Below are 22,742 nucleotides of genomic sequence, written 5' to 3' on the forward strand. Positions count from 1 at the left end.
TTTTCTGCCATCACTTCTGTGAACAGTTTTTCATGTCATCTGCATTCTCTCCTGTTTCTTCATTGACTGCAATCAGTCTTATGTTATTCTTCTTTGCATCATCTAGCAGCTGCTGCATTGATTTCTCATGGCCCCTTTCAATTTTAAAGCAATTTTTCTTTTCCTGGTCACTAATTGCAATCTTATCTTCTATATCTGAAATTCTGTCCTCACATTGGCTCATTCGGCTGCATAAATTTTCAATGGAGTTTTTAATCTCCTGGAAAGCTGTTTGCATCTGTTTTATGGATTCAGTTTGTTTCCTATGTTGGGATTCTATTATGTTCTTCAGCTCCTGACATGAAGTTAAGGGAAGAGCCTCTTGGCAAAGAGTCACGCATTCAAGCTTACTAATCTTGCAGGCCCAGCAGGCTGTGGCCGAAGGGTATGAGAGGTCGTTCCCGAGATAGTTTGCTTGTGATGCTGACTCTGCTCCAAGAAGAGATCACGCCCCCTGTCATACTTCCCATAGCTGCAATCCTGTTTGTCTTGCCTTGGTTCCCTTGAAGGAATAGTTCAAGGATGGGAACATCCTGAGAAGTCTCAGCCCATTTCTGTAGAGATTACACTATATTCATAGAGAAGAAAACATTAAACAACACCTGCTGTTTATGCATTCACCTTAAATAACCACTGTAAGTACTATGTAAGAGATGTATGAACCAAGAATAAACGTCCTGTTTCTCTTCAGGATCCCCTGTGTCCTGCTTTTGTTTCTTTGTGGCCTCCTACTCTCGACCCCTGTCCCGTTGAGGTCGAACAACAAGCTCCTCTCTTTTTTTATCTGTGTCCTCTCTAGATTCATTAATTATGCCTTGCACTATGGGCAGAATCTCTGCTGTTATGTGAGAAATTAGTTCTAATTTCATTTTTTCCAGATCCTCTTTCATTGATAGTTCAGGGAGTCCAGGTTGTTGAGTATCAGTGTTCCATCTCATTTCCCTTTGGGTTTGTTGTAGGTGATCTGGAAGTCTGGTTCTGAGGCTTGTTTACATGTCTTCTCATTTTTACAGGGTGTGGGTGGGTGTTGCTGGCACCTGTGCGGGTCACCTCCTCTGTGCTGGGAGCTGTGGCACAACTACCCGGAAGCGTACTCAACACTGGAAGATACAGCACGCCTACCCGGAAGCTTTCTCTGGGCTGGGAGCCATGGCACACTGACCTGGAAGCCTCCTCTGGGCTGGGAGACTTGACACATTGACCTGGAAACTTCCTCTGTGCTGGGAGCACTGGCACACCTACCCAGAAGTTTTCTCCATGCTGGGCGCTGTGGCACACCTACTCAGAAGGTTCCTCTGGGCTGGGAGCCATGGCCTGCTGACCCGGAAGTGTCCTCTGGCCTGGGAGCCTTGGCACACTGACCTGAAAGCCTCCTCTGTGCTGGGAGGTCTATAGTAAATTTATTTACATTTTTCCTTTGTCCATTTTTCTGTGGGAGAGTGAGCTTATAGGCACTGGACTATTTAATCTGGTGGAGAAAATGTCAAAACAGCCCAACATCCTGGCTGTAGCATGAGTACTGTAGACTGCTTTTAGCCAGACACATGTTAAGAATCTGGAGCAAGAAGTAGAGGAGAAAATTTTGAAAAACTTAAAACCTTGGTCCAAAAGGAACCACATGCACAGTTATGGGCAAAGGAGGTGTGGCTGCTGAAAAGATTAGCATCATTTAAAAAAAAGCCAAGTGCCAGGCATGGTGGTGCACACTTGTAATCCTAGCACTTGTGAGGCTGAGGCAGGAGGATCACCACAAGTTCAAGGCCAGCCTGGGCTACATAGTGAGTTCAAGGTCAGTCAGAACTACATAGTGGGACCTTGTCTCAAAAAAAACCCCAAAATAAATAAATAAATAAATAAATAATAAAATAAAATACATAAAAATAAAAGAAGCCAAGTACTTTGCATGGGGATATGAAAAAGATGACTTGAGGGTATCTCAGAAAGCATCAATATCCCACCCATCCCAGGCTCAGGGATGCAACAGCATACACATTTAATTTGGAAAGTGTCCCTGTGATCCCTGTTTGAAAAGGGCCTGACCTTTACTTTTCTTATTCCTTTCACAATTTTGATGTCCTGAGCTCCATCCAGAATCTCCCATCAGGCTCTGCTTGTAACATTTTAGGTTTTCTCTAGACTATACTTTTACAAACTCCACACTTTTACAAACTTGTCCCACAAACTAGTTCCAAATGTTTCTGAACCAAAGTGTTACAGTGCAACAACTGCACTTGTCTGTTTTCCCTGTGCCATTTTATCTTGGGTTGATGTAAGTTGTTTTTTATTTTTATAGAGTTTCACAGTTAAGAGTTTGTCATGGGTCTCAGAGGAGATTTTGATGGACTTTTTAGCAATGTGGGACTGTTAAGACTTTGGGAAAAGATTATTACATTCTTGGTTGTATATAGGATAAGTTAGATCATGTTAGGAGAAATTAAGAATTTGTGATTTTCTTTGTTTGGAGATTATTGGTTTAAGGAAATTTGTGTCAAACTGAAAAGGGGTGAGATGGGAAAATTAACCTTAATTGTGTCAAGTTGATTAGTTTAAGAAATGCCTAGAGGATTAATAAAGCAACTTTTCTGAGTTTTGTCTGCTTTGGTCATGAAGGCATGACCTTGGATATGTGAGGTCCCTGGCTCCTTCCTCTCTGGCACTGTTCCCTTAATCTATTCCTGGCTGCCATAAAGTAAGCATGTTTACTTTGTCATGTCCTTCTGCCAGGATGTTTCAGCCTTGGAGTCAAGTCAACCATGGACCAGGTCCCTTGAAACCATGAGGCAAATTAAGCTTCTCCTCTAAGTTGTGGGTGTTAGATATTGTATCTTAGTAATGGGAAATCTAACACAGAAGCAGAGTAGAAATTAGGATGCTTATGTAGTAGTCTGTGCAAGATTCAGTGATGCATTGATGTACGGTATTTGGATTAGTAAAATTTGCAAGCAAATTGGTAATTCTTGGTGTAGTTTTGGAAATTATAAGTAATCTCAAGAGTTAGTCATGGCTAATTGTGGAAACTGAGAGAAGATGAATGAAGAACATAATTTAGACCCTGAATAGAAGTGCCATTTACTGAAATGGGAAATATTAGAAAAATAATGGGTTGGAGATGGATATTCATCTCTTGTATGCTTTACTTGTTAAATTTGAGATGGGTTTAGACATTTGAGTGGACCTTTTGAGGGGTTAACTGGCTTTAAGAATCTAGAACTCAATACAAACGTCTGAGCTGGAAATAAAGTTTTGGTAGTTATAAGCTTATAGATAGTAATATAAAGTCATAAGAGTAGCTGATTTTATTTATTTATTTATTTATTAATTTATTGGTACCAGGGATGGAACTCAGGACCTTGCGCTTGCCAGGCAGGCATGGTGCCACTTTGAGACACATGTCTGGCCCCTAGCTGAGAGATTTTAGAGAACAAAATCAGAAAACAGAAGTCAAAGGAGCGAGCTCAGGGACACTATAACTACAGAAATAGAAATCAAGAAGCTAACAAAGATGACTGAGAAGTTACCAGTATTGTAGAAAAATTAAGATTGTGATTTCATAGAAGCCATGAGAAAAGTGTTTCAAGTAAGAGGGAGGGGTAAACTGCATTGAAAATAGCTGACAGCTAAGAAATATTAGGACAGAGAAATGCCCATTTATTTGATAAGAGGAAAGGATGCTACTAAAGACCTTGTCAAAAGCAGTGGCTTGTTAATGTGGACTGAGGAGAAAATGGAAGTGGAGACTGTGACTATAAAGAACTCCAAAAAATTTTACTGAGAAATGCAGCAATAGTTTGATGGGAATGTGAGGTCATAAAATGTGTAATGTAAATGGAACATCCTAGAAAGTGTTCACATGCCCATGTGAATGAAACATGATAGGTTGGAGGTAGGAGAAAGAAAGGGGATGGGGAGGGGCAGAGAGTGAGAGGGGGTAGAAAGAGGAAAAGGAAGAGAGGGAGGGAACTTACAGTAAATGAAGAGGATGTTCTTTGATAGAAGCAATGACACTTCATCCATTGTAATAATAACCTACAATTATTGAAATCTTATTACTGGGAACTACCCAAAACACACTACATGCATTAATTTAATCCTCACAATATAGATACTATAATTACTCTCATCTTGAAAATGAGAATGCTAAGGCATGGTGAGATTTAAATTAAGGTCACACAGCTCATAAATGGTACAGTATTGTAGGGTCATATACTGAAAGTGTATTACATGCTCTTAACCACTATTCTTATACAGTAGGTACAAGAGGCTATAGTGTAAGCACAAATATAAGTATATGACAGATACTGTATGTGGTGAAAAGATTAATGTATCAGTTCAGGCTGCTTTATAAGAAAGTATCATAGACTGGGTGGTTTATAAGTGACAAAGATTTATTTCTCACAGTTCTGGAGACTGTACAACTAAGAGCAGGGTACCCTTATGATTAAGTTATGGTGAGGGTCCTTTTATAGGTTGCAGATGGCTGAATTCTCCCTGTATTCTCATATGGCAGAAGTACAGTGAGAGCTCTCAGAGGTCTATTTTATCAGGGCACTAAACCCACTCATTAGCACTCTACCTTCATGACCTATCTCCCAGAGATGCCACACCATCAACAATGGAGTGGGGAGGGGTGTTAAAATTTCAATATATGAATTTTGGGCAGTCACACTCAGCTTATAACAATGAAGTTTTTATCTGAGCGCCGACATATTGTATGGATTTAACTAGTCAGTCCATTACTGAACTTTTATTTCCAGGTTTTTGATATTAAAATGATATAAAATATTTGTGTATATATTTTTAAGCACACTATATTACTAGATAATATATAGCTAAGAGATTTCCTAGATATGTACATTAAAATTAATAGATATTGCCAAATCATCCTCCTGAAAGTTTACACTTTTTTATACACCCATCCAAAGTGTACATCAATGTTTATTTTCCATACCCTTGGCAACACTTGGTGTCACCAACATAGCAGCACAGACCAAGATAATCACCGCTAAGTAAACTCTACAGTAGTAATTGTTCCCATGAAGAACCACTGATATTGGGGAAAGGATATTTGAATGGTCTCGATGCATCTTCTAGAAGATATTAAATAATTGCAACGAGGATAACATTATAGTGAAGAAACCTGGCAGGCAATGCCTTTATCAAATGATTAATGTGATGTATCGCTTGATATACTGCACAAAAGACACAAGATCACTTCAACTTTTTTGGGGGGGGTACCAGGGATCGAACTCGGGACCTTGTGCTTGCGAGGCAGGTGGAGGAGCCACTGAGCTAAATCCCCAGCCCTACTTCTATGATACTTTTAACAAAAGTGCAAAACTTCAACTTTATGGTAAGAAAACAAATCACAAAACCCTAGTTAAGAAAATTCTACAAAATAACTGACCAGTACTCTTCAAAGACAGACCAAGAACTGTCACAAATAGAAACAAATGGAGACATGATAACAAAATGCAATGTGGGATTATGGATTTGATCCCGCATGAGAAATAGATGTTAGGGGAACAACTGGTAAAATTCCAGCAAGTTTATTAGTCACTAGTGGTTATCAATATTAGTTTTCTGGTTTTGATAACTGAACAATAGTAAGATGTTAACAGAAAACTGAGTGAAGGATATGTAGGAAGTCTATTTTTGCAAATTTTCTATAAAATCTATGTTTTAGAAAAGAGCTCATGCTGGGTGCAGTGGTCCCTGTAATCCCAGCTATTTGGGAGACTAAGGTAGGAGAATCCCAAGTTCAAGGCCAGCCTGGGCAACTTAATGAAATCTTGTCTCAAAATTTAAAAATTAGAGATTGGGACATCGCTCAGTGGTAGAGCATCTGAGTTTGATCCCCAGTAACACACACACACACACACACACACACACACAAAGAGGGCACAAATTTCCCTAATTTGCATTGCTGCTCTGTTTGTTAGTCATTTACTTTTTTTATAATTCTTTCAAACACTTTCAAAATTTTCTATTGATTTTATAAATAGTTCTCCCTTACTAGTGGTTTCACTTTCCAGTTTGTTACCCTTAGTCAACCATGGCTTGAAGGTATTAAATGGAAAATTCCAGAAATAAATAATTCATATATACTTTCCACAATACTGAGGATTGAACTCAGGGCCTTGTAAATGCTAGGCAAGTGTGCTACCACTGAATTACATCCCCAGACCAGTAATTCACATTTTAAATTATACTTTTCTGAATAATGTAATGAAACTTCCCATCATTCCACTCCATGATGTAAATAATCCCTTTGCCAAGGTATCCATACTATATGTTACCTGCCAGTTATTCGCTCAGTAGCTCTCTCAGTTATCAGATTGACTGTCACAGTACCACAATGCTTGTGTTCAAGTAATCCTTATTTTACTTAATTATAGCCCAAAAGTGCAAAAGTCCTGATGTAAAGAAGACACAGGGCATTAAATGCAGGACAGGTTAACTCTAGTATTATGTGGTAATGATACTGGGCATGCAGGAAAAAAACAGTATATATAGGGTTTGGTACTATTCATAGTTTCAAGCACCCACTATTGGTCTTGGAATATACCCCCACAGATAAAGGGAAACAATTGCACTAAAAAAAAATGCACATTGTATGTTAAGGAAATTAGTTCCTCATGATAACAAATGTATTTCCAGTTTTTCTTTTTTTTTATGCTGGGTTTGTGTGTGAATATTGCATAGATTTTTAAACTAATAATCTCTGCTCACCTGTGGGCAGAAAATAAGGAATAGTAGCAAAATGTCTTTAACTTTTCAACGGTAATCAAAAACCACAGAATATGTGTACTAGTTAATTAAATGACTCAAAATTTTTCTTTCATTAAAAATACATTTATTTAAAAATTTACAGTCATCCTTTTGGTGTATAATTCCGAGTTTTGACAAATGCATACACTTAGGTAATAACAACCAACATACAGAAAATTTCCATTACTAAAAGAACCCCTTGTGCTACCACTTTGTAGTCAAGAAGTATGCCAGCTTTAACCCGATATTTGCTGATGCTTTTCCTCCATCCTTATGGTTTTGATTTTCTAGCAAATATATAAAATTAAACAGTAAGTAGCCTTTTAAGTCTGTACTCTTCTATCTAGCAAAATGCATTTAAGATTCATCCAAGTTGATGCATGTGTGGTTCATTCATTTTTATTGCTGAAGAGAATTTTACTGTCTGGATATATTACAGTTTATCTATGCACCAGTTGTAAAGGTATTCTCCATAGTATTTTCCTCTATTTTTAGTGGTCTGTAGGTCTAGTAAAAGGCAGAGGTAAGAGTTCTCACCTAACAGAAAACAGTTTCTTGTGGCAAGTCCAGCTGAGATGTATGTTCTTTGGGTAACATGTGCAAAAGGTTATACTGGGATAATTTACTTCTTATCCCTTAAACTGTATTTAAAGCTAGGTAGTTAATCCTAACTGAGCAGTATATCATAGAAATAGGAGTTTGTCCTGAGTATAGTCAGAAGGTATCCTCAAAGTGGGTCTGAAAAATATTTTGGAAGCCAAGTCATTGCAAGAATATTTACATTTTTTAAAATTTAAAAAATACTGAAAAAAAGTAAAAATCACTCTGAACCACACCATCTTAATTTTATAAAGTGAAAGTTCTTTTCAGCCTATCCAATTCTACCTTCAAAAAGCTTACAATTTGGTATATATATTTATCTTTTTCCTAAGTTTATTTTGAAATACCTATATACAAATATTCCATATACTCATATATACATATATATAATACCAAATAATCCTAATTTTTAAATTAATACAAAATCTTGGATATGAGTACAGGTCAGAATATATTCATAGATCCACTCCAATATTTTAATGGCTGCATAGTATTTCACTAAGTGGATGTGCCAAGTTACTTATGACTTTGGATAATACCCAACTTTCTATTTTTGTGACAGTAATATTGAGGTATAATCTATATATCTTACAACCAGTTAAATTGTATAATTCATGGGTTTTTAGTATATTCATAATGTTGCACAATCAACACAAAAACTTTTAGAACATTTTCACCAACTTCTAAAAAACTCCATATACTTCAGCCCTTACCCCCAGTCCTTTCCATTACATTGTTTCCCACTCCAACCTAAAGCAACCACTAATCCCCCATCCCTATATATTTGCCAATTCTGGACATTTCATGTTAAACAGGATCACATTATATGTAGTCATATGTGATTGGTTCCTTTCACTGAACATTCTTAGGGTTCTTCCATGTGATAGTATGTGCCAACTTTTGGAAGAGTTTTTGGAGAAATTGTATTAATTTTCTTTAAATGTTTGATTCATCTAAGAAGCCATTTGAGCCTGAGCTTTTCATTGTGGGTAGTGTTCATTTAATGTATTTACTTGTTATTAGGTCTATTCAGATTTTCTATTTCTTTTTGCTTAGGGTAGTTTTTCTAGAAATTTGTGATTTCATCTAGGTTCATTTATTGACATATAATTGTTCATATTATTTCTTCCTAATCCTTATTTTTACAAGGTCAGTATTGTTCCTCCTTCATTTCTGATTCTAATAAATTGAGTCTCCTTTTTTTCCTGGCAATTCTACCAAAAAGACTGAGTTTTGTAGTTCTTTTTATAGAACCAACTTTGACTTAGTTTCATGGATTGATTTTTCTGTTTCCTGTTCTTTAAGCCATTTATTTTTCATCTAATCTTTTTTATTTCCATCCTTTTCCTTGTTCTAGGTTCAGTTTGCTATTCTTTTTCTAGGGTCTTAAGGTGTAAAGGGAGGTTATTATTATTATGTGCTCTTTTTTCCTTTTTATTAGTATGTTTGTGATACATAATAATTACATTGTTTTGGGATTTGGTACATATACATATCACATCTTGATCATTTTACTCCCTTTTCACCCTCTCCAGATCGCCTTTCTTTGGGTAGGTTTTTATCTATAAATTTCCCTATAAGCACTGCTTTTGTTGCATCCTATCAGTTTTGGTATGCTGCCTTCATTTTCATTGATCTCAAAGGACTTTCTTATTTCCCTTATGATTTCTTCTTTGACTTATTGGTCATTTAAAAGTGTGCCTAATTTCCACATAGTTGTGAGTTTCTCAATTTTCTGTTACTGATTTTAACTTCATTCTATGTGGTCAGAGAACATGATTTCAGTCCACATATACTTACAAAAGCTTGTTTTGTAACTTAGCTTATGATCTATCCTAGAGATGTTTTATGTGCACTTGAGAAGAATATGTATTCTAATGTTCTTGGGTGGAAAGTTCAATAGATGTCTTTTATATCTATTTGGCTTAAAGTGTTGCTCAAGACTTCTATTTCCTTGATTATCATGTGCCCAGTTCTTCTATTATTTAAAATGGAGTACTGAATATTCCAACTGTTTTTGTAGATTTATCTATTTCTATGTTCATTTTTTTTGTTTTCTGCTTCATGTATTTTGGGGCTGTGCTGATTATAATTGTTACATTTTCCTGTAAGACTGACCCCTTTATAATTATAAAATGATTCTTTACCTCTGGTAATAGTTTCTGTTTTAAAGTCTATTTTGTTGGCTATTAATATAGCCACTTCTCTTTATGGTTATTATTTTCACTATACATTTGTTCTCCATTTTTTAACCTTCAATCTCTGTACTCTCTAATCTAAAGTGTGTCTTTGACAAACACCATAGTGTTGAATCTTGTTTTCTTTGTTCAGTCTGGCAATCTTTGCCTCTTGATTAGTTTAATTCATTCATATTTATTTTCAATATTGATATGCTGGATTTATAACTGCCATTTTACTTGTTTTCGATCTGAAGGTTTTTTTGCATTAAATATTTTCTAATGTGACATTTTAAAAGTTCTTTAATAATATCTTAATTTTTAAAAAGTTATTTCCTCTGTATTTGCTTAAGGCTTACCATATACATCTTAGTTCAACTGGATTGGCTAAAGGTATATACTAAATGCTAGTGATACGCAGAAATCTTACTCCCATGTAAACACATTCCTTTCTCCACATTTTGTGGTATGATATATATATTATTTCTACATACGTTATAAACCCAACAATATTTCATTATAATTATTACTTAATATAATTCTATGCCTCTCAAAGATGCTGAGAGAAAAAAGAACAATTATGTATTTACAGCTTTTAAAAAAAATTAACCTTTTTATTTGTCCTTTCTTGTCTTCATTTGTTCCTATGGATTTGAGCTACCATCTAGAGTCATTTCTTTAGTAAAACACAGCATTATTTCCACCTACCTTCTTTCTTCTATTATTGGCAAATATATTACACTATTATATGTTACAGGCAGAGCAATGCAACTATATACATACAGTTCTACACAATTGTTTTTAAATTAAAGGAACAAAGGAAAAATGAGTTTAGATTGTCTCTTATAATTGTATAATTATCTCCATTCCTTTTCAGAGTGTAGATTCAAATTATTGTCTGAGGTCACTTGCTTTCCACTTGAAGAACTTCCTTTTCTATTTCCTGTGAGGTCTGCTACGAACAAGTTCTCTCAGTTTCTTATGTGGAATGTTTTATTTCACCTTCATTTTTGAAAAAGTTTTATTGTATATAGGACTCTTGTTTGACAATTATTTTATTTGAGCACTTTAAATGTTATCTCACAGCCACCACTGATGAGAAGTGAGTTGTTAATCTTATTGGAGTTCACTGATAAGTGACAGTTCATTTTTCTTGTGTTGCTGTAAAGATTTTTCTGTCTTTGGGTTCCAGTATTTTTATTATGATATATCTGTTTTTAGATTTCTTTATCCTACTTGGGAGTTGCTGAACTTCTTCAATGTGTAGAATAATGCTTCTCATCAAATTTTAAGCATTCAGATTTCCTTTCTTCTCCTTCCTTCCTTCCTTCCTTCTTTTCTTACTTGGGCTGAGACAGGGTCTTGTTATGTAGTTCAGGGTTGGCCTTGAACTATGTAGCCCATGCTGGATTCGAACTTGTGGTGATCCTTCTGCCTCAGCTTCTCAAGTGCTAGGATAACAGATGTATGCTACCACGCCTGGCTCAGACATTATTTCTTGTAATGTTTTTCTGCTCTCTTCTCTTTTTCTGGTACTACCAATAAACGTACATTGAAAGCTTAATGATATCTTACAAATCCTTAATCTCTAATTTTATTCATTCTCTTTTCTTTGTTCTTCACCCTGGATAATATCTCATTTAATCCTCACAACCTAATGAGGTAAGTAGTATTATTATCTTCATTTTATAGATGAGAAAACTGAGGGCCACATTAAATGACTTATCAAGTTCAGAGTGGAAAGTATGGCTGTGAGGTTTAAAGGTTTGACTCCAAAGTTTGTAGCACTTCTTGTACACCATATTGTTCTTCTATTTTTTCAGCAACCACAAACAAGCAGGGGATTTGAGACAGGCTATCTCTCTTCTACAGAACTCTTTCCATGTCCCTTTGGTATTCTTGCTAGCATGTTCTTCTTCTAAAATTCATATATCTAATATATTACATGCCCAATGATTATTGCTTTGAATTCAATGATTACTCAATGGCACCTAGCTTATAAAATGGCCATGTGAACACCAATATTTTGATCTAAAAGATTTCACTATAAAAATATATAGATTTTCGTTTTCTAGTACCAGGAATCAAACTCAAGACCTTGTGCTTGCAAAGCAGGCAAGGTGCCACTGAGCTAAATCCCTGGCAAAATATATAGATTTTTTTTGAAGACTGATAAATTGGTGTAGAATACGTTGGCTGACTTTATGAAACTATCTTCTGTTAGTAGTTTTGACATAATAGCATTTGTTGAGGCTTAGGCCTGAGGGCCTGCTCTTTTATTTACTGGGTTTATAAAATTAGGGACAAAGGAGATAGGCCTGAAAAGAATGTTATTTCTAGGGGTAAATATTGAAGATATCAGAAAATGATAAAGATTTTACAAAATTCTCAGAAATAATCCTATGTACTTTACTTTGAGAAAATAATACTCTTTGTGTATTACCCTTAATACTCAGGATATCTGTCCTATATAGTTTTTCATTGTAGAAAATTTGTTCTAATTATCTCCAACAGTTGAAAGGCATTGTCCTAATTACTTTTTTCCTCTCTTAGTTAATTTCTGCTCTTCAAACAACTTTATACGCAAATCCTAGCTCCGAGATTCTGATCCAAGACTCATCATCCAGGACTCTGTATATTCATTCTGGCTATCACTGCTTGTGACACTACTATCAATGGTAGATGATATGAGAGAAGCAGCCTGGCGATCTGACCGTTGACTTTTGTTTTTTCCAAACTCTATCACCAATATTTTCCCATGCAGTTTATATCCATTTGCTAGATGCAAGGCTTCCCATGCTATCTCCTTACCTAAAAAAAAATCAATTTACATAGAGCTTAATAATTCAATTCAATTCAGTTCAATTCAATTCCAAGTCTAGTTTAGGTTGTACTGCCTCAGAGTTAAATGCAAGCAACAAAGTAATATAGTTATTTATTTTATCACCTTTTCTTTTTTTTTGGTACTGGGGATCCAACTCGGGTCCTTGCTTTTGCACAGCAGGTGCCGAAACCACTGAGCTAAATCCCCGGCCCTTATCACCTTTTCTATAATCTACAATTTGTATAACTCAGAAAGGTTAAATTAATGGCTAGCAATAACGACAATAAAAACTCAAAATGGATGTTTGAGGTTGTCTCGTAAGTCAAAGGTACAGGTAAAGAAATAAGGCTATAGGCCTGGGGATTTAGCTCAGTGACACTGTGCCTGCCTGGCAAGTACAAAGTCCTGAGTTCGCTCCCCAGTACCAAAAAAAAGAAAAAAGAAAGAAAGAAATAAGGCTATATGCTAAAGAAATCTAAGCTATAATTAATTATACATAAGCCTCTTAGACATAGATTATAGAAGAACCAAATCTTTTTTTTTGTATATCCTTTTATTGGTACATTTTAGGTGTACAATATAATGACATTCATCATTGGAGATATGCACCTTTACATACTCTCTTGGTTCTTATTTTTTCCCCTTCCCCTGCCCTCCCTTCAACCCCTCCATCCCTATTTACAAAGACTTTGTTTCTATTTTTTAATTTTCTCATGTTAATTCCATTCCCTTCTTTCCTTTCCCCTAACCCTCCCACTTCCCCCTCCCCTTTGCCCCTTTTCTTCCTATTTCGTATTATCTATTATACCTTTTAGTCCTTATTTACACTTTCAGTTTCTCGCACTAGAGAAACTATTCAGTATTTATACTTGTATGTCCTGTTTATTTCACTTAAGAATATCACCTCAATGTGCATCCATTTAGCAATATATGTCTCTAATTTCATTTTTGATGGATGAGTAGTACTCCATTTTATTAAAAAAACCACATTTTCTTGATCCAGTCTCCAGTTGATGGGCATTTGGGCTGTTTCCAAGTTTTAGCTATTACAAATCGTGCTGCTATGAACATGGGTGCACATATATCACTGTGGTATGATTCTTTTAATTCTTTGGGGGAAGATACCCAGTAGGGGAATAACTGGCTCAAATGAGACTTCCAGTCCTAGTTCTTTGAGGTATCTCCATACTGATTTCCACAGTGGTTGTACCAGTCTACACTCCCACCAGCAGTGCAGCAGGGTTCCTCTTTCCCCACAGCCCAGCCAGCATTTGTTGTTGGTTGATTTCATGATAGCAGCCATTCTTTCTGGAGAACCAAATCTTTTCAAAATGGCAACACAAACAAAGAAGTCATCATATTGTTGGGGATACTTTGCTTCTATTTTCTTTCAGTGGGAGAGTAGTTGTGGGAATCCTTATAGGTATAAATAAATTTAAGAATCCTCATACACATATAGAACTGTTATGTATGAGAATACATACTGTCACCAGGACTATTCAGTTTATGGATCTCAGAGCCAAATGAAAGAAATGAGGAAGGGGTGAATTGTGGCCAAGAGTCTGTGGAATCATAAGTAGACAATGTCATTAGACTGAAGAAATTTTTGTCTCAGAAATATGTGCTAATTTTCAAATGTGCAGTATAGCTACTCCTGTGATTAGCAAAACAGCCATACACTTAAAAATACTTTATAAAACCTTTTTTATAATATACTTTTCAATTTGTGCATGACACCAAGTGGGGATAGGAGTGCTCACAGTTGAAAACACTGAAAACCACTAGTACAGAGAACTTATAAACCTTCAATGGGATATGAAAGATGACACAAGATTGTAGGAAAACAATGGAGGGGAGTTTTACAGTACTGGTGTAACCACTTGCTTACATACAAGTTAGCATACTATGTATAAATGATGACAGTTTAAGGACAATTAAAGATACTGATCTTACCTAACCTCTTGCCAAAAAGATATACTGGCTGGTTTATCACACAAATCAAGATTCCTATATTATTCTACACTTCAGTCAGAACACTTGAAGCCATGTATTAACAGGCAAGTGACATTTAGAATATATCATCATTCATTAGTTATAAATCAGTAATGAATTAGTATATTAACTGCAGTCAGTCATAAAGGAGTAGGGCATAAAGAAAGTATATGTATTCTGATCAGAATATCAATATATTAGTGAATTGTGTAATTACAATTAGTAGTGAATAATGTAATTACAACTTGGACTAGAAATACTATTGTCAGCAAAAGGAAAACAAATTTTGGTAGGGTAAGCAGGAAATGCCAAGACTGGGAAAACTGAGGACACTGACGTACATGCGTCATACATTGTCAACAGAGGGGAGAAAACACAGACAGGGGGAAGAGGAACACTGAAAACATATTTTCCTTATTTCACCTCCCTTTTCATGTACTGCAGAGAAATCAAAGGGCTGTATCTAAATCACAGAAGCATAGGCAGTTTCTAGAGAACTGAGGCTGTAATTAAATTATTATCTACATGAAGTTACTTACTGGGAAAGGTGATGAAAGCCTGTCCTCTCATTCGTCCAGTCATCATCTGGAAGTGAATTGGAGGTCCTTTCTTCTCCTGGAACCGAGCGAACAATGACACAAGATCTCTTTCAGTCACCCGAGGGCTAAGGTTCTTCAGGTATAACACCTAATGTAAATTGAGGATCAACAGAAATAACATATAAGGAAGGTAAGACAACTCTTTTATTTATGGTTAGAATGAGTTAGTTTCAGACAAAGATGGTGGATCAAACACATTTATTTAATTTTACACTCTCCAGAGAACTCTCTAAAATTACAGGGATTAAAGAAATACAGACCCAAACCAAGAAGGTCAAAAAGGACATGAAAATAATATTTTGGAAGCTGGAAAATAATTGGATGAGTAGGAACAACTCAGCATACTAAGAAAGCTGGACATTAAACCAGTAGTGGCACCTACCCAATCTCTACTTAAGAATCTTTAAATAGTTCAGGAATTGATAGCTTCAGGTATCTCTGGAAATGGATGTGAGGGCATGGGTTTTAAATAACATTGTTAGGTGGAAGGCTGTTTAAAAACTAATTAGATCTTTAAATAATCTCATCCACAATATGCTCACTGGGCAGCGCACTGATTCTGGTAGAATACTGGAGGTTCATTGTCAGAAGGTGGGGAATGCCATATAACCCTGAAGACATGAATATGATTTCCAAAAGCAAGGAGACTAAGAAAAAGAATGCATACTAAATGTTGAGCTCTCCAGGGCCTTTTTCACCATTAGGCTCCTAGAATGTTTGTAGTACTCTCTCGAAAAAAGCACTTGGAACAGTCTCTTCTGGGGACACCGATAAGCCCAAAGAGGAAAGATGTGAAAATACTGACTTGGGATGGGGAATTTCTCCAACAAAAGGCCGGACTAGATCACCTTAAAGTGAAGTTCAAAGTCCACATGGGCCATTCATGTTATTAGAGCTGCCAAACAGCTTTTTAGTTCTTGTTTATTCATACATATAAGCATGAATTTTCAGGCATCTGAGGAAAACCCCTAATGTGTGAAAAACAGGTAACAGAACAGAAAGTAAATGTGGGAAAACAGAGACCATGAAGGGAAAAAATTCTGTAACTAGTATCCTCAGCGAAATAAGAGAAAATATTCTATCAATTAGGAATGGGAAGCCATTAAAAATTTTGAGCACAAAAAGAGCTCTTGATGTGACTGATCTTAAACTGTTATCAGTTTAAAACAGATTGTTATGTTTATGGTAATCACAAATAAAATACCTAAAGAAGATATACAGAGGAAATGAGAAAGAAATCAAAGCACAAAACCAAACCAAACCAAATTTAAAAAATGAACAAATGAACCACAAACGCAGATAACTGAGAGGGAAAGACTGAAAGAAGATATATAAGACAAACAGAAAACAATTAACAAATGGCAGTAAGTCCTTCCCTATCAATAATTACTTTAAATGTAAATAGATTAAACTCACCAAAAGATAGCTGAATGGAAAAAATAAACATGACCAATGTATATGCTGACTAAAAGAAAGTCACTTTAGGTTTCAGGACATATAGACTGAAAATGAAAAAATAGATATTCCATGCAATGGTAACAAAAAGAGAGCAGGGGTGGCCATACTTACGCCCGACAAAATAGACAATACGTCAAAAAACTGTCCCTAAAGCAGAAAAGAACATTATTCAATGATAAAAATGTCAATTCACCAGAAAGGCATAAAGATTATAAATACAGATGCACTTAAGACCAGAGGGACTGAAATATATGAAGCAAACAATGGCCCAACTGAAGGGAGAAATAGCATCACAATAGTAGATCTCAATATTCACTTTCAATAACGAATAGAACATCCAGATATAAGATCAATAAAGAAAACTGTGGGCTGGGATGTAAACTCAGTAATAGAGTGCCTAGCACGTGCAAGGCCCTGGGTTTGATTCCCAACATCAACAACAACAACAACAACACACACACACACACAATAAAGAAAAAGAGAACTTGAACAACACTATAGATCAAATGGTCCTAATAGACATATATGGAACATTTTGACAAAACCACAACAGAATATATATATTCTTAAGTGCACGTGAAACATTCTCCTGGATAGGTCACAAATTAGGTCACAAAATAAGCCATAACAAATTTAAAAAGACTGAAATAAAATTGTCTTTTCTGACCACATTGAAATGAAACTAGAAATTGACAGAAAAAAAACTGGAAAATTACAAATATGTGGAAATTAAATAACACACTCAGCCACAGGCAGCCACAAACACCTGCAGTCTCAGTTACTTGGGAGGCTCAGAGAGGAGGATCAGTTGAGGCCATGAGTTCAAAACCAGTCTGAGCAACATAGTGAGACCCTATCTAAAAACAAACAAAAACAATAACAACAACAACAAAAAAATAAATAAAAAGGGATATTACAAAGTATCTTGAGACAAATTAAAATGATAAAACAATATACTAAAAGTTATGGGATTTAGTGAAAGAGTTAATTTCACAGCAAAAAATTCTACATTTAAAAAAAGAAAGATATGAAATTACCTAATTTTATACCTCAAGGATGGAGAAAAAAACAACTAAGACCAAAGTTAGCAGGACAGAAATAAGAAAGGTTATACCAGAAATAAATGAAATAAAGAGAGGAAAATGAAGCTAAGACTTGGTTTTTTGAAAAGATGAACAAAATTGACAGACTTTTACGTAGACTAAGAAAAACAGAAGATTCAAATAAAAACCAGAAATTAAAGATATTCCAAATAATATTACAGAAATAAAAATCCTTATGCAAAACTATGAAAATTATACATCAACAAATTGGATAGCACAGAAGAAAAGGATAAATTCCTAGAAACTTATAACTTAAGACTGAATCATGAAGAAACAGAACAAAGCAGTAATAAATAATGAGATTAAATCAGTAATGAAAAACTTCCCAACAAAGAAAAGCCCAAGATCAGATGGCTTCATTGGTGAAAATTATCAAATATTTAAAGAATTAATGCAAATATTTCTTAAACTCTTTAAAAAAATTAAAGAGGAGGAATACTTCCAAACTCACTTTAAGAGGCCAGGATTACCCTGATACCAACCTAGAAAACAGCAGTATAATAAAAGTATAGGCCAATGTCTTGGACAAACACAGGGGTAAAAATTTTCAACAAAATACCACCAAGTTCAAGAGCATATTAAAAGGATCATACACCATATCCCTGGGATGCAAGGACAGTACGACATAGAACAAATCAATGTGATACAACATACTAACAGAACAAAAGATTTGAAAAAAATCACATGATCATCTCAATAGATGCAGCAAAGCATCTGACAAAATTCAATATTATTTCATGATAAAGCACTCAACAAACTAGTAAGAGAAGGAAATTACTTCAATAAAATAAAAGCCATATATGAAAAGCCCATGGGTAACATCAAATTCAACAGTAAAAAGGAAAAAGCTTTTTCTCTAAGACCAAGAACAAGGGAAGGATGTCTACTCTCACCACTTCTGTTCAATATAGTACTGGAAGTCATAGCCAAAGCAATTAGGCAAGACAAATAAATAAAATGCATCCAAATCAGAGAGGAAGAAGTAAAATTACCCCTATTTCCAGATAAAATGATCATACACATAAAAAGACTAAAGACCCTTTAAAACAGAGAGAGAGAATAAATTCAATAAAGTTGCAGGATACAAAATTAACAGAAAAATCAGTTGTGTTTCCTATACACTAAAAATGAACAATAGTAAGATGAAATTAAGAAAACAATCCCATTTACAATAGCATCAAAAAGAATAAAATATTTGGGAATAAACTTAACCAAGGAGGTGAAAGATTTACACACCGAAAAAAAGTGTTATGGACAGAAATTAAAGAAGACACAAATAAATGTAAAGATGCCCTGTGTTTATGGATTGGAAGACAATTTTGTTAAGATATCCATATATCCCACCATAATCTACAGATTCCATGCAATTTCTATTGGTCTCAATGGCATTTTTAAACAAAAATAGAAAAGCTCTTAAGACTCATATAGAACCATTAATGATTCCAAATAGCCAAACAAGAAAAAAAGTCTTGAGAAAAAACAAAGCTATAGATCTCACACTTCCTTATTTCAAGACTTATTACAAAACAAGAGTAATTAAAACAGTATAGTACTAGCATAAACAGATACATAGAAATGGAAAAGAACAGAGAGCCTAGAAATATATCCATGCATCTACAGTAAACTGATCTTCTAGAAGTGTGTCAAGAACAGAAAATAGGGAAATGATAGTTTCTTCAACAAAATGTTGAGAAAATTAGACAGTCACTTGCAAAATAAAATTAGAACCTCATTTTAAACCATATATGGAAATCAAATCAAAATGGGTTTAACACTTCAGCATAAGATCTGAAACTATAAAATTCCTAGAAGGAAACAAATATAGAAAAGCTTCTTGATTTTGGTCTTGGCAATGACTCTGATATGACATCAAAAGCACATGTAACAAAAACAGGCAAGGGCCTACATCAAACTAAAAAGCTCTGCACAATAAAGGAAACAATCAATGGAGTGAAAAGGCAATCTATGGAATAGGAAAAAATATCTGCAAACTACTTAATAATGGGTTAAAATATATAAATATGGAACTCCTGTTATATGTGCAAAAAACAAACAAAAACACCAAATAAGCCAATTAAAATATGGGCAAAGGACTTGAATAGAAATTTCTCCAAAAGACATACAAATGGCCAACACATATATGTAAAGATGCTCAATATTACTAATCATCTAAGGAATGCAAATCAAAACCATAATGTGATATAACCTTATAGCAATTAGGATGGCCATTATTAAAAAAAAAAACCCAGAAAATTCATGCCGGCAAGAATATGGAGAAATTGGAACCCTTGCACACTGTTAGTGGAAATGTAAAAATGTAGCTACTGCGCAGGACAGTATGGAAGGTTCTCCAAAAATTAAAAGTATATTTACTATACAATCCAATCATCCCACTTCTTGGTATATACTCAAAAGAGTCATCAAGATCTTGAACAGATATATGTACTTCTACATTCATTACTGCATTGTTCATAATAACCAAGTGGCAGGAACAAGCTAAACATCCATTGACAAATGAAAGCCTTAAGAAAGAAAATCCTGTTTGGATGAACCCTGTAGACTACATGCTAAGTGAAATAAGCCACTTATAAAAGGACGACTATTAAAAGATTCTATTTATATGAAATGTCTAAAGTAGCCAACCTCCTCAAAACAGAAAGTAGAAGGGTGGTTGGCAGGGCCTGAAAGTGGAAGTTTCTGTTCAATGGGTATAAAGTTTCAGTCATGCAAGATGAAAAAGTTCTATAGTCTGCTGTACAACATTGTACTCATAGTTAATAACACTGTATAGGACTTCTACAAAGTTAAGCAGGTAGATTGAATGTGTTCTTTAAACACAATACAAAAAAGATGGAAGAGAAAAAAATAACTCAGACATTAGCTAGCATTATATACTGTTTGAGCTTAAGGCAACAAAGAAAAAATTCAGACAGGAATACCAAGAGCAAACAGCTAAAAAATTGAGCCCACTTAAATGACATAATGACTGAAATGTATGAATCAATATATTAAACATTGTTAACAAGGAGTAGAATATTTGCCCCCAAAATTTAAAAACTTGGATATTCATATACTTAGCATTTATGGATGGTTGTATCTTAAAGGCAAGGGCATAGAATATTTGACTTTTGATTCACTTCAGTAATTTCAAGTGATTTTTAGTTTAAGTTTTCATATATTAATCAGGGAAAGCATCATCAAATTAAATGACCACAGAAAAGGATACGTGAAAACAAACTCCATTTCTATCAATTAGGAAAAACCCATACTAAAACTGTTCCCTTTGATGTGCACAGTTTTAAAAACTGAAATGTACTTCTAGCCAATTTAGCTGTCAGTTTTTACTTGGATGTATGCTCTCTGCTACAAAAACATACACAGACACATAATACCCATTTACAGTTATGTAAGCATGTGTATCAACAACACATATATGTATTCAAATAGATACAGATAGATATAAATATATAGATACTACAACGCTCAAAAACAAGATGAACATACATGTGAAACAGAAAAACAACTTTCAAGCAATAACAGGATGAAACAGCTCTACTATGGCTATGTAATACAATATAATACACAGCATTGTTTTGCATGTTTTAAATTTTATGTAAATGACTATACTGAGTGGATTCTTAGGGACCTACCATTTCAAAAACTCTTAAAATTGACTTTAATTTTTACAGCAGTTTTAGATTTACATACAAATTGAGATGATACAGAGAGCTTCCATATACTCTGATCTGTTTCCCCTTTATTAATATATTAGTATGTCACATTTATAATTAAAGAAATAATATCAATAAATTATTAACAAAACATAGTTTATTTAGGTTTCCTTAGTTTATACCTTTTTTGGTTCCATGATCTCTTCCAGGTTATTACATGACATTTATTAGTTATGGGTCTTGAAGCTCCTCTTGGCAATGGCAGTTTTTCAGATTTTCCTTATTTTTAATGATCTCGACAATTTTGAGTACTGGTCAGGTATTCTGCAGGATGCCCCATTATTAGAATTTTCCTGGTGGTTTTCTCATGGTTAGACTGCAGTGATGTTATTGTAATGCCACAGAGGAAAAGTAGAGTTTTGATCCCATTATAAGCATATACACTGCCAATATCGTTACAACTATTGTTGGTCTTCATCACCTGGCTGAGGTAGTGTTTGTCAGATTTCTCCACTGTAAAGTTACTCTTTTCTTCTGGCATTACCTTCTCATACCGTTTGGAAAAAAAGTAACTCTAAGAAGCTCAAAACTAAGTAACGTCACGTTATGCTCTCCCACTCTGATGTAAAGTACCTACATAAATAATATGGAATTTTTTCATTGGAGATTTATCTCTCCTCCATTTATTTATTTGCTCAACTTTTTATCACTTAGCCTCAATAATATTTATTTTATACTTTGGATGATTATCCAACATTTTTTATTTAGTTTGTTGCACAAATATTTCTAGCTTTAGTCACTGAAAGTTCTTTCAGTAGGCTCCTGTGTTCCTTTGATTTACTCCCAGCAATGTTGGAGCCATTTCTCTAAGGTTCCCTGGCTCCTTTTATTAGAGAATGGCATAAGAAACCAATATTAATTCTGAGCAAGCTCGTTCCTACTGAGGCATCCTTTCATTTGGGCCTGCTTGGCTCATAGAGCAAAAAATGTTTATACTAATTTGTGTATATACATTCAAATACTTCTGTGTGCAACCATTTGTATCTACATTAAGTGAAACATACGTTCAAACAAATGTCCTCAATCTATTACCACATAGATCATTCTAGCTTCCTTTTACTTATATGTAAAATTCCAATAGTGAAACCTGGCACCCACCATCTACCATCCATTTACTTAATTGTCCCATTCCATTATGCATACTTAGTCATATTAGCATTGGTAACCTGTACCCTCAAGGGACACAATCCTATCAGTTAGGGTACAGGGCATACATGCAATTCCATTTGCCTTTAGTCTTCCATTTGCTAAACATTTCCAGATACTTAGGTCAGCAACTTTTCCCCAATCCCTTCAAGAAGGCTGTCTCACATATTTGTTTTACATATTCCCACAGTCATTTTTCCCGGAATCCCTTAACCCCCTAAATAATTTTTAAATATTTGTGACATTAAGAGTCATTCTTCATGCTGCACTATTATATGTGCTTTTGCAAATGTACGGCTTTCCAC

At 34.8% G+C, this 22,742-nt stretch overlaps 1 protein-coding gene across 4 annotated transcripts in view; it reads right to left on the reverse strand.

Moving 5' to 3' along the window:
• Nucleotides 1-6,851: 6,851 nt before the first annotated feature.
• Nucleotides 6,852-22,742, reverse strand: part of Rbm41 (RNA binding motif protein 41) — a 70,953-nt gene continuing 55,062 nt past the window's right edge. For 2 of the 4 annotated variants that reach the window (XM_004861465.3, XM_013078356.3), the window contains 2 exons: nucleotides 14,940-15,087; nucleotides 6,852-12,395 (listed from right to left, as the gene is read on the reverse strand). In XM_004861465.3, coding sequence (XP_004861522.1) covers nucleotides 12,175-12,395; nucleotides 14,940-15,087 — 369 coding nt within the window. In that variant the 3' untranslated portion in view covers nucleotides 6,852-12,174. Of the gene's footprint in view, nucleotides 12,396-13,160; nucleotides 13,971-14,939; nucleotides 15,088-16,568; nucleotides 16,605-22,742 lie in introns of those variants that run through there. The other 2 variants (XM_087196723.1, XM_087196722.1) reach the window with 2 other exon arrangements.

Source organism: Heterocephalus glaber, unplaced genomic scaffold (assembly GCF_053883595.1).
Source record: "Heterocephalus glaber isolate CG9 unplaced genomic scaffold, H.glaber_assembly_v1.0 deba00001613, whole genome shotgun sequence".
In the NCBI taxonomy this organism is placed as follows: Eukaryota; Metazoa; Chordata; class Mammalia; order Rodentia; family Bathyergidae; genus Heterocephalus; species Heterocephalus glaber.